The sequence below is a fragment of the Elephantulus edwardii genome, unplaced genomic scaffold (assembly GCF_000299155.1).
Source record: "Elephantulus edwardii isolate Elephantulus edwardi_28Jun2011 unplaced genomic scaffold, EleEdw1.0 scaffold00266, whole genome shotgun sequence".
Taxonomy (NCBI): domain Eukaryota; kingdom Metazoa; phylum Chordata; class Mammalia; order Macroscelidea; family Macroscelididae; genus Elephantulus; species Elephantulus edwardii.
In genome coordinates this window covers 3,247,351-3,257,912 of record NW_006400016.1, presented here as the reverse complement: position 1 = coordinate 3,257,912, position 10,562 = coordinate 3,247,351, and the positions used below count along the sequence as shown (strand labels likewise).

The window sequence follows — 10,562 nt, the reverse complement described above, 5'->3', positions numbered from 1 at the left end:
GCATCCTATCTCCATACCTTTTCAACCTATATGCAGAACAGATTATCCAGGAGGCTGGGCTCTATGAGGAGAAATGTGGGGTCAAGATTGGTGGATGATTTATCAACAATCTGCATTATGCAGATGACACAACCTGAAAAACAAGGAACTCGTAAAACATTACACAACATGGAAGACCCTGGAGGACATTATGCTCAGGAAATATTTCTGTCACAGAAAAACAAATATGCATAACAGCGCTGTTATAAAGCAGGACTGACATGAGCAGTTGAGGGGAAACTAGGAAAAGAGGGGATAGTGAACACTGCATTGGAAGGAACAGATGAAGGAAAGAACCGTTTAAAAGGAATATATGCTTAGGCACTATTTGCATGACAACGGTCCAGAATAAGAAGTGCATTGCAAAGTGGACTGGGAGGGAAGGAGGAAATTGTGCAAAAGTGAATGAATATTAAAAAAAGAGAAAGTGAACGAGGGGAGAGGGAAAGGGAGGAGAAAGGAGGAAAATGTGCAACAATGAGTGAATGAAAATGCAACTTTTCTGTAAACATTTGTTAAAATCTCAACTGAAAAAAAAAATACTGTGAGGATGGCAATCCATGACATGGCTTGGTATAAACTATTGACTGGAAAACAGATCTGCTGAAAACAGGAGAGTAAACATAGCGATGAGTGAGGTGGTGGTGCTAAAAGGCTCAGGTCCCGGAGTTCAGCTGCCTCTGAAGTGCAGTGAGGAGAGCTCTGCGGAAGATCTCTCCCATTTGGCCCACCGGATGGAAGGTCCGAGGGGACTAGGAAATCCAGAAGCAACACTAGCTGAGTGTATAGCAAATGTGCTTTACTTAAAATGTGCGCTTTGGTGAAAGCAGACTGAGGCTTAATTGGTTTCAGCCACCATTTGATTTCTTCACTGCTGCCTCCATGAACATTTACTGTGGATTTAAGTAAAATTTAGTCATTGATAACTTAAAAAAAATCCCCAACAAAACAAAAACACCGAACAAAACCCAACAAGGATCTGCTCTGTAAATCTTCTCTCAAATCACAGTAAAAAGTTGGTGTGGGGTTGTTGTTGTTTTTTTGTTTTGTTTTGTTTTGTTTTTAAAAGTTTTAAATTAGATTGTGGTGATGGTTGTATAGTTCTAAATATATAAAAAGATTATTGAATTGCACAATTTAAATGGATAAACTGTATGTGAATTATATTTCAATAAACTCACTGCTGTCAAGTCAGAACCAATTCATAGCTGACCTTCCATTGAGTTTTTCAGGCTGTATATCACCTCAGAATCTCCATTGCCCATCTTTCTCCCTTAGAATTGCTGGTGGATTCGAACTGCTATAGTGATACAGCACAATTCCCTAACAGCTATGCCACCAGAGCTCCCTCCTACCCCAATAAGATGTATTTTTTAAAGAAATCTTTTCATTTAAAGATACATACAAAAACATTTACAAATTTTAGAAAAATAAAGGAAAACCCCCCTCATGAATAACTTAGTGGTTAGTCTATCCTGACCAAGACTAAATTAATAATCTAAAATGTGGTTTTGGCCACCAGAAGGGCGTTTCAAACTGGGATTCTGGAATCTGCAAAATACTCCCTTCGCTGTAAAATATCAAGAAATCTGTTAACCATGAAGGATTTGAGAAATCATAAAACAATATTACATTTTTTCTATATAGATTTTCATATAAATAGAAATGCGGAAAACCATCTGGGAGTATCAGTCAAACAGGTAAGAGTAGCAGCTTTAGAAGATGTAGGGTGACATCAGAAATGTTTGGTTTTTTTTTAAATTTTATTATTTTTGTGTGAGTGTACCGTCAAATCAGATCTGACTGGTACAGGAGGAGATTGTCCCTCCTTTTCCTGGCAGAGCATCTGGTGGATTCGAACCATGCGCCTCTGGGATTGGAGTTGCAGCTCCTTGCCACTAGGCCACCAGAGCTCCCCTAGAAATGTTGTTTTTGAGTACCATTGAGCCAGAATCAACCCATAGCTGATCTTATCCTACAGAGGGCTTTCAGAAGCAGTAAATTGTATGGGTGGAGATTGTTCATCCACCTGCAGAGCAGGTGGTGAATTTGAACCATGTGCCTTTGGGATTGCAGCACAGCATTTTACCACTAGGCCACTATGTTGCTGTTGTTGTTAAGTGCCGTCAAATTGCAGGCGACTCATAGCCACCCTATGGAGTCCTTGATGCTTGGGTGCCTTTCATCCTCTCTTCAGGTTCATAAGGTTTCCGTAGGCAAGCTATTATGGAAGTGGATGCCACTCCTCCCTCCAAAGGCCACTACAGCTTCCAGAAATGGGAGTAAGAATCCAAGATGGCCAAATCAATAGCTGAAAAGTCTGAAATTTTTCCAAGCTATATATAACACTCCAATGTTATCTAATAAAAATCAATATTTTTTCTACATAAAAATCAAGGGTTCTGACAGTCAAAAGATCAAGGAAGAACTGGGAAAAATATTTGCAACTTCTGTCACCAACAAGTATCCAATCCATTTAATATGTGAAGTGCTCCTAGAAATCAAGAAGAAAAATACTAAGTTCCAATTGAAAAGTAAGTCAAAGAAGTGGCCAGTTCAAAGAACAATAACCCTCAAGATAACATGCAAACCAACACTACTGTAATGTATAGGAGGGAACTCTGGTGGTTAGTTTGCGTAGAGAGTTGCACTGCTAACCCAGAGTCAGCCGGTTTAAATCCAGCAGTGATCCTTTAGATGGGCAATCTACTTCTGTGTGGCTTACAGTCTTGGAAAACCTGCTGGAGGGTCAGCTATGAGCCAGATGTGGCTCAACAATGACTTGGAGAGGTTTTGTAATACTTGGATAGCAGGAGGAATGTAAATTAAAGCTATACTATGATGCCATTTTTTACCAATTAAATTGGCATATATTCAAAGATGTGACAATGCAGTCTGGTAACAAAGCTGTGGGAAAACAAGTACTCTCACACAGAAGAGAAAAATGGTATGCTCTGGAGAGGGTAAAAGCCTTCTAAATTACAAACAAATGTACTCTATTAGCCCAGCAATCCTATTTCTTAGGAGCTCATCCTCAAATTTAATCATACACAGATGGAATGTTTTCAAGAATAACCACACAGTAATCACTATAGCCAGCATCGCACAGCCCTGTGGGAGACACTGTTAGATGTTGTTGAGCCGACTACAACTCAACAACCCTATGAACAATAGAGCTGAACCTTGTCCTATTCTGAGTCATCCTTTGACTTCCTTAACACATTTCTTTCCATCACCTTGAAATCTGTGGTTCATGTACAGATTTACAATGGCTGTGCTATAAATTAATGCAATGCACAACTATCCGTGACAGCCCTGACTATTGTATGAGTTGAAAGAGCAAAAGATAGAGAACAAAGCAAGTGTTCATCAATGAGGAATAGTCAAATAAATGATAAAACTAATCTCACTGCCATCACGTAGATTCGGACTCACAGTGACCCTCCATCTGGAGGCTTACTGGGAGGAGACTACCCATCTTTCTTCCACCAAGCAGCTGGTGGATTCGAACAATAAGGATTGCAATCCACAGAACAAAGTAAGAATCAATGATTCCACATTGATAGAAACAAGTGGATGAAGGAATAAATTTAAAAAGTGAGAAATGTCTGGGAGGAGACTACCCATCTTTCTTCCACCAAGCAGCTGGTGGATTCGAACAATAAGGATTGCAATCCACAGAACAAAGAAAGAATCAATGATTCCACATTGATAGAAACAAGTGGATGAAGGAATAAATTTAAAAAGTGAGAAATGTCTTATTGTTGTTATGTGCTGTCAAGTCAACTGCAACTCATAGCAACCCTATACAATAGCTCCAAATACTGCCCTATCTGGAGCCAGGCTCACTGTCTCTGACACACTTACTCTCCATTACCCCAGTTTCTGTGTCAATCCATCTCATCCAGGGTCTTCTTCTCCTTCACTGCCCTTCCACTCTTCCAAACATGATATCTTTTTTCAAGAACTGGTCCCTCCTGGTAACATGCCCAAGTATGTGAGATGGAGCTCCAAATACTGTCTCCAAAGAGCAACTTGGTTTCGCCTTCTCCAGGACAGACCTTGTTCTCTTGGCAATCAATAGGATGTTCAGTGCTCTTCTCTAGCATCACAACTCAAAGGCGTTAATTCTTCTGTCATTCTTAGCCACTGTCCAGCTCTGATGCAACGCAAGTGATTGCAAACACCACAGCCTGGATCAGGTGCACCTCCCTTATGGTATAAGGGGAAACTGGAAAATCACTGTGGTGCCATTGATCACTTTTACATGATCTTTCTTGCCATGGTCTTAGAACATCCAACAGATGATTGGGTAGGACTATGCAGATAGAGTGCTGTGACCCACAAGGAAACAGCACAGATTACTAACTAACAATGCAAACGAGATACACAGACTGCTTGCAGGGGTGGGACCACGAGAATTAGGCACAGGAAATCTTAGTGAGATGTGTCTGCTTTTTCATCCCTTTAGGTTTAAAACAAAGCATCCAAAAAGTGGAAAGAGGGGATCTCACTACCATCAAAGAGAAAGGATACATACAGAGCATGTCTTTTGGATTTGGGGTCAGGTGTTCCTAGATCCAGGCGTCAGAGAGGGAGATGTAACACCAAGGACAGTGAGAGACCATGAGAAGCAGTGTCAGAAAATGCAGCAGAATTGGGAGAACTAGGAAGGGGCATGAGAAGGCCTAGCTCATATGTGAGGCAGCAAGGCTGCATGTGCCGACTCACATAGCAAAAGAAATGAGTAGCTCAGAGTCTAGGCTTACTGTTGGGGTCGGTGCCTCCACGCACTTATTGGCAGAGCTACAAAGAGCTTTTAACACTGGCTCAAACATGTCTGAGACCAGACCAAGGGGCCAGGGGCCACAGAGATGACTGCTGTGGGCAGAGCTGAGAAGCTGTCCTCATCAAAGAACTGTATCCTGACTTATTAAGGTCAGTAACTGATCTTGCATTGTAACCTATTACTCCCCTGTGACTTATGTGTTGTCATGCAACAAATTCTCCAAGCCAACAGGGACGTAAAGCTTGCCAGAGCAATGGCTAGTGTCATAACTGGTAATGGGGAGGGGGGAAGAGCTAGTAATGAAATTGGAGGTTCAAGTTCTGTCTGACATCTATCTCACAAGAATCATCAGCCTTGGGCTGTTGATACTTTTTATTCTCTCCCCTTCCCCTGTGAGGTCAGATGATACCCCCATCTGTGCCATTTTTAAAATCCACATTTGGTAATCACAGTAAGGAAGACTGATGAAGAACTGATGCCTCTGAATTGAGTTGTGGTCTGGAGAAGAGCACTGAATATGTCATGGACCACCCAAAGAACAAATGAATCCATCTTGGAAGTACAGCCAGGATGTTCTTTAGAAGCAAGACAGTGAGGCCTCAGCTTACACATTTCGGGTATGTTGTCAAGAGGCCAGTCCCTGTAGAAGAGCATCATGCTGAAAAAAGCTGGAGGTCAATGAAAGAGAGGAAGACAAATGAGATGGACCGGCACAGTGCCTGACATCAGGGTGGAAGCACAGTAGAGACGGTGCAGGACCAGGCAGGGCTTTGTTTGCGATACAAAGAGTTACTGTGAGTCAGAGCTGACTCAAAAGCACCTATCAACAAAAACAACAACATGCAATAATTTCAGGGAAATGATGGGTGCTAAATCTAGGGAGTGAACAGGACATTTACATAGCCTCAAAGTGTGCTCTCACAAGACATCTACTGATTGCAAAGAGAACAGTAACTGAAAGTGGAGACCCTGCTTCAGAACAATAACAAATAACCACAGACCATCAAGTCAAGCTTGACTCATGGTAAACCATATGCTGTAAAGGAGAAGTGCTTGCTCTATCGTGTTACCTCAGTCAATTCTGACCCACAGCAACCCTACAGGACAGAGAACTGCTTCATAAGGTTTACAAAACTCCAAGTCCTATGGACGCAGGGCACATCCAGTCCCCTGCCTTGAGGTTAGCAGCTATCTTAGTTATCTGGTGCTGCTGTACCACAGATACCACGGGTGAATGGCTTATGGAGAAGCAGCAAGAATAGTGTAGAGAGGAAAAAAGGAAGAATGGTATATGGAACACTTCACCCAGTTGCCTAAATATTAAATTTGACTTTATTATGATTCGACATCAGTGTGTGCTGCCTGAGCTCCAGTTCATGTTATAGAACCACAGAGCAATCATGCAAATCAGGAAGTTAAGCTGGTGCAATGCTGCTCTCTAAACTACCGAAATTATTCAATCCTGACTTGTTGAAGAAATCAGTTTTCCTGCAGGTATCCAGGGAATGGGGGTTGCATTTAGATATTCTGTCTCTTAGGAATCTAAAGGACATTAGTCCTAGTGAAATAAATCAGTCACACAAAAGGAAAAATATTATATAAGATTATTTTTATAAAAAGCTGAAGACACCTCCATAGTCCTTCTATTTGTAACTCACAAGTTTTCTCTAGGTTTGCTCCCTTTCCTATAGGTAACCTTAACACTGAGTTTTACTCCAGACATGAACCCTGATCCCAGTTCCAGAGATAAAAAGGGAAATATAACTGCCAGCTAAGGAAGCAATGGAGGATGGAGCCTCAGGATTCAGCCAGCCATCCCCACTGGACCCACCTTGGAAAACACTTTGCAGTCCAGAGGGGAGTAAATGTCAGGAAAATATCTTCTAACAGGACAAGAAGGCATGCAGCGTCAACTCAGGACCACCAGCAAGGTGTTAAAATGGGCTCCCCTTCCCCCTTCACATCAATGCCCCAATTCAGCAGGAAGAAGCCAGAGAGTCTGCACCCCATTCCAAAATGAGAAACCCATAAGTGAATAAGACGATTTCTTTGTTAAAAAAAATTAATCACCATTGGACTATGCTCACCATCACCCTTTCTCTTCTGGTTCCCACTGGATCTCTCTCATTTCCTTCACCTACTCCCCTCACCCACCAAATTGTGCAGCCCTGCAATTCTTCCCTGCCCATTCTCACCCTTCTGCTCCCAACCGTCATCCCCTTGTATCCCCATACATGTTTTTCACAATAAATAAAATTTAAATTAAAAAAAAAGCTGAAGAAAGATTTACACACATATAGAATCATTCCAGTATGGTTATAAAGGAGGAAAAGGAATGAATAGATAATGAATACTTAAATGGGTAAAGAGAATGAATGAGCGGATGATTGGGCACTGTGGGTACTACAATTCATGTATGGAATAAAATATGAATTAATGATTGATTAAAAAATATACTTTGTAAATTTCCCCTCAGTTACAATTTTTTTTTGCTACTTATTTAAAAATAAAAAGAGAACTCTGGTGGTGGTAGCCTGTAGGAAATGATGGTGCTAACCTCTCTGAAGGTTCAAATCTACCAGCACCACTGAGGGAGAGTAATTGGCAATCTCTTTCCACGCAAGTTGTTGTTGTTGTTATTGTTGCTGTTATGCATCATCAAGTAAAACTCACAGTCATCCTATGAATAGCTTATCTGACCCCTCCCCTACATTGGGCCAGCATCATCATCTCTGACATACATGAGCCCAATGCTGCAGTCACTGTGTCAATCCATCTTGTTAAGGGTCCCCCTCTCTTTCAATGACCTTTCCAAGCATGGTAACCCCATAGCCTTGGAAAACCTACCAGAGGGTCAAATATGAGTCTGTTCTGACACAGTAGTAATGAGTTGAGTTTTATCTCTTAAAAACCAAAACTCTATAGATAAAAGTAGAACTGCCTGAGAATGTTTATAAAACTATAAATCTTTATAGGAACACAGAGCTTCATCTTCCTCCTAAATGGCAGTGGGTGGGTTTGAACCATTGACCTTCCAGTTAGTAGCCACGTGTTTCCACTGTACTCAGACACTGTTTTATCCCTATTTTACAGACAAGCAGACTGAGACTCAGGAAGACTGTGGTTAGAGATCAACATTGTACCAGAGTCCAGTGGCTCCTTCCCTCCCCTCCTCCCCCAATTCCCATTCCAGTCTCAGGGCCCACCTTTTGGAAGTCCTTCTTGGAGATGAGACCACGGGGATCAACGATGTAGTCCTGGAAGGCCTCTGAGCCCATGATGTCCTTGAGTTTCAGAAACATGTCAAAGAACTTGAGGATCATTTCCACGTTGGATGAGGATTCCACCAACATGTCCACCATCTGCCGGGCAATCATGCCGTTCACCACGTTCCCTGTGGGCAGGCCTTGGTCAGTGTGGTCCTAGGGAGTCTCCTTTCTGGAGCTCACTGGGTTCACCTCCCTCCCTGGCTCAGAAGCCATGTGTGGCCACCCAAGGTCTACCATGCTGGTGGGAGTCTCCCTGACCAGCCCGAGTCACTTCCTGTTTTTCAGCAACACCACGTGTGCACCTGGCAGGTCCTGCCTCTGCCCGTTGCTCCCACCTGCTGTTGCTGTTGTGTACCATGGAGTCAGTACTGACTCACAGCTGACTCTCCAGCAGGTTTTCAGAGGCAGTAAATCACAGGGGAGGAGATTGCTCATCCTTCTCCCACGGAACAGCTGGTGGGTCTGAACCAGACAACTTTGTGTTGCGAGCACATCTCTTTACTACTAAGCCACCAAGCAGATTTCTCTCCCACTAGCTGCGGGGAATCATCAATGAACGTTACAATGGCCATGCTCATGTAGATGCCAGGTGCCATGCCAAGAACTGCCCTGGCATGACTTCAGGACAACCTTGTGAGGAAGGTGTGTTACTGTCCCCTTTTACAGACGAGGAGACTGAGATTAAGAAAACTACAGTTATGTAGCCAGTAATGGTGTGGAAGGATTTAAGTCTAGGACCACATGGTTTCAGAGTTTATGTACCTAGGCCCTCACATACCTAAGCTAGTTCACATATAAGCTAAGAGCTTATATAGCCAAGCTTTTCATTTCTGAGTTTACAGAGGCCAGGCAAGTGCATGGATGAATGAGGTAGGTCAAAGGTTAGGCAGCGGGGATGTGCAGAGACTGTGGCAAACTGGGACACCACATCCTCTCTAAAAGGGGCTTCAAAGGTGTAGTTCTAGTTTATATTTGAACCTTTTAAAATAGTTCTAAATTATGTAGAAGTTGCAGGAATAGTATAGGGAATCCCCAAATATTCCAGATTAATCTAGTGTTTACATTTTGCCCCATAAAGTGTATAATTCTATTTCTTTTATCACTTCTTATCCACATATGTGTATGTGTACATAGAAATATTCTTTTTTTTTTAACAATTTGAAACTAAGTTAAAAACATGAAGCCTTTTCCAGTATAAATTTCCTAAAACCTACAGGCATCCTCTTGCAGGCTTACAGTACAGCCACTTAAATCAAGTATTTAACATTGAAACAATATTTAAACGAGTGTAGCTGATTTTTGTCTTGTGGGTGGGTATGTAGGCTTTGGGTCACTAAATCATATTTTCTTGAAAAGCTGGAAATCTAAATATTTAGGTGGAACTTTTTATTTTAAAAAAGCTAGGTTTTTAAAAACTGACATATCATATGAAGATTATTTATTTCAACATTTTAGTTGCTAAATATTTTAAAACTATTTTAAAAATTAATGTCCACCAATAGGGGATTAGTTAAATGAGTCACTATATACCTGCACAATTTATACTATGGAATCATGTAAAAGAGTGAAGATACTCTTTATGAGTCTTTATAAAAGATCCTCCCTATACAAAGAAACTGGAACTACTACCCAAACAGATACATGCACACCCATGTTTATTGCTGCATTGTTCACAATAGCAAAGAGGTAGAAGCAACTCAAGTGCCCATCAACAAATGACTGGATAGAGAAGCTGTGGTATATTCACAGAATGGAATACTCCGCAGCACTAAAAAACAAGGAGCTCATAATACATGATATAGAATGGGTGACCCTGGAGGACATTATGCTGAGTGAAATATCTCAGTCACAAAATGACAAATACTATATAATGCCACTGTTCTAAAGCAGGATTGAAATGGGGGTTGGAGGGAAACTAAGAAAAGAGGGGATAAATAATGAACACTGCATTGAAACAAATGAGAGAAAGAACTGTCTAAAAGAAATATATGATTAGGTATTATTTGCATGACATTAGTCCAGACTAAGAGCTGCATAGAAAAGTGGACTTGAGGGCAGGGGGAGGGAGGAAACTGCAACAATGAAAGACTCTTTTTAAAGACAAAAGTGAACTGGGGGTGGGGGATTAGGGAGAAAAATGTACAACAAAGTACGAGTGGAAATCCAAATTTTCTGTAAACTTTTGTTAAAATAGAAATTCGAAAAAAAAGAAAAAAAAGTAAAAAAGATCTTCTCTGGGGGAAAAAGAAAATCTTTGTCCTATTAGTAAAAACAATAACAAGAAAAACTAAAGTCTAGAAAAACATTTATCACACCTTAGCAGAAATCAAGGATGCTTTGGGCAGAATGTTAAATGATCCAGGAAGTATGAAAAGAAGATGGAAAGAATATACTGAGTCACTATATCAAAAGGAATTGGCAGACACAGAAGAATTTCATGAAACAACATATGAGCAAGAGCCTAT

At 41.2% G+C, this 10,562-nt stretch overlaps 1 protein-coding gene across 1 annotated transcript in view; it reads right to left on the bottom strand.

The window, feature by feature from the left end:
• The window catches only part of RYR1 (ryanodine receptor 1 (skeletal)), a 199,386-nt gene that overhangs the window by 46,252 nt on the left and 142,572 nt on the right, over nucleotides 1-10,562 (bottom strand). The window contains exon 89 of the mRNA XM_006899740.1: nucleotides 8,035-8,222. Coding sequence (XP_006899802.1) covers nucleotides 8,035-8,222 — 188 coding nt within the window. The remainder of the gene's footprint in view (nucleotides 1-8,034; nucleotides 8,223-10,562) is intronic.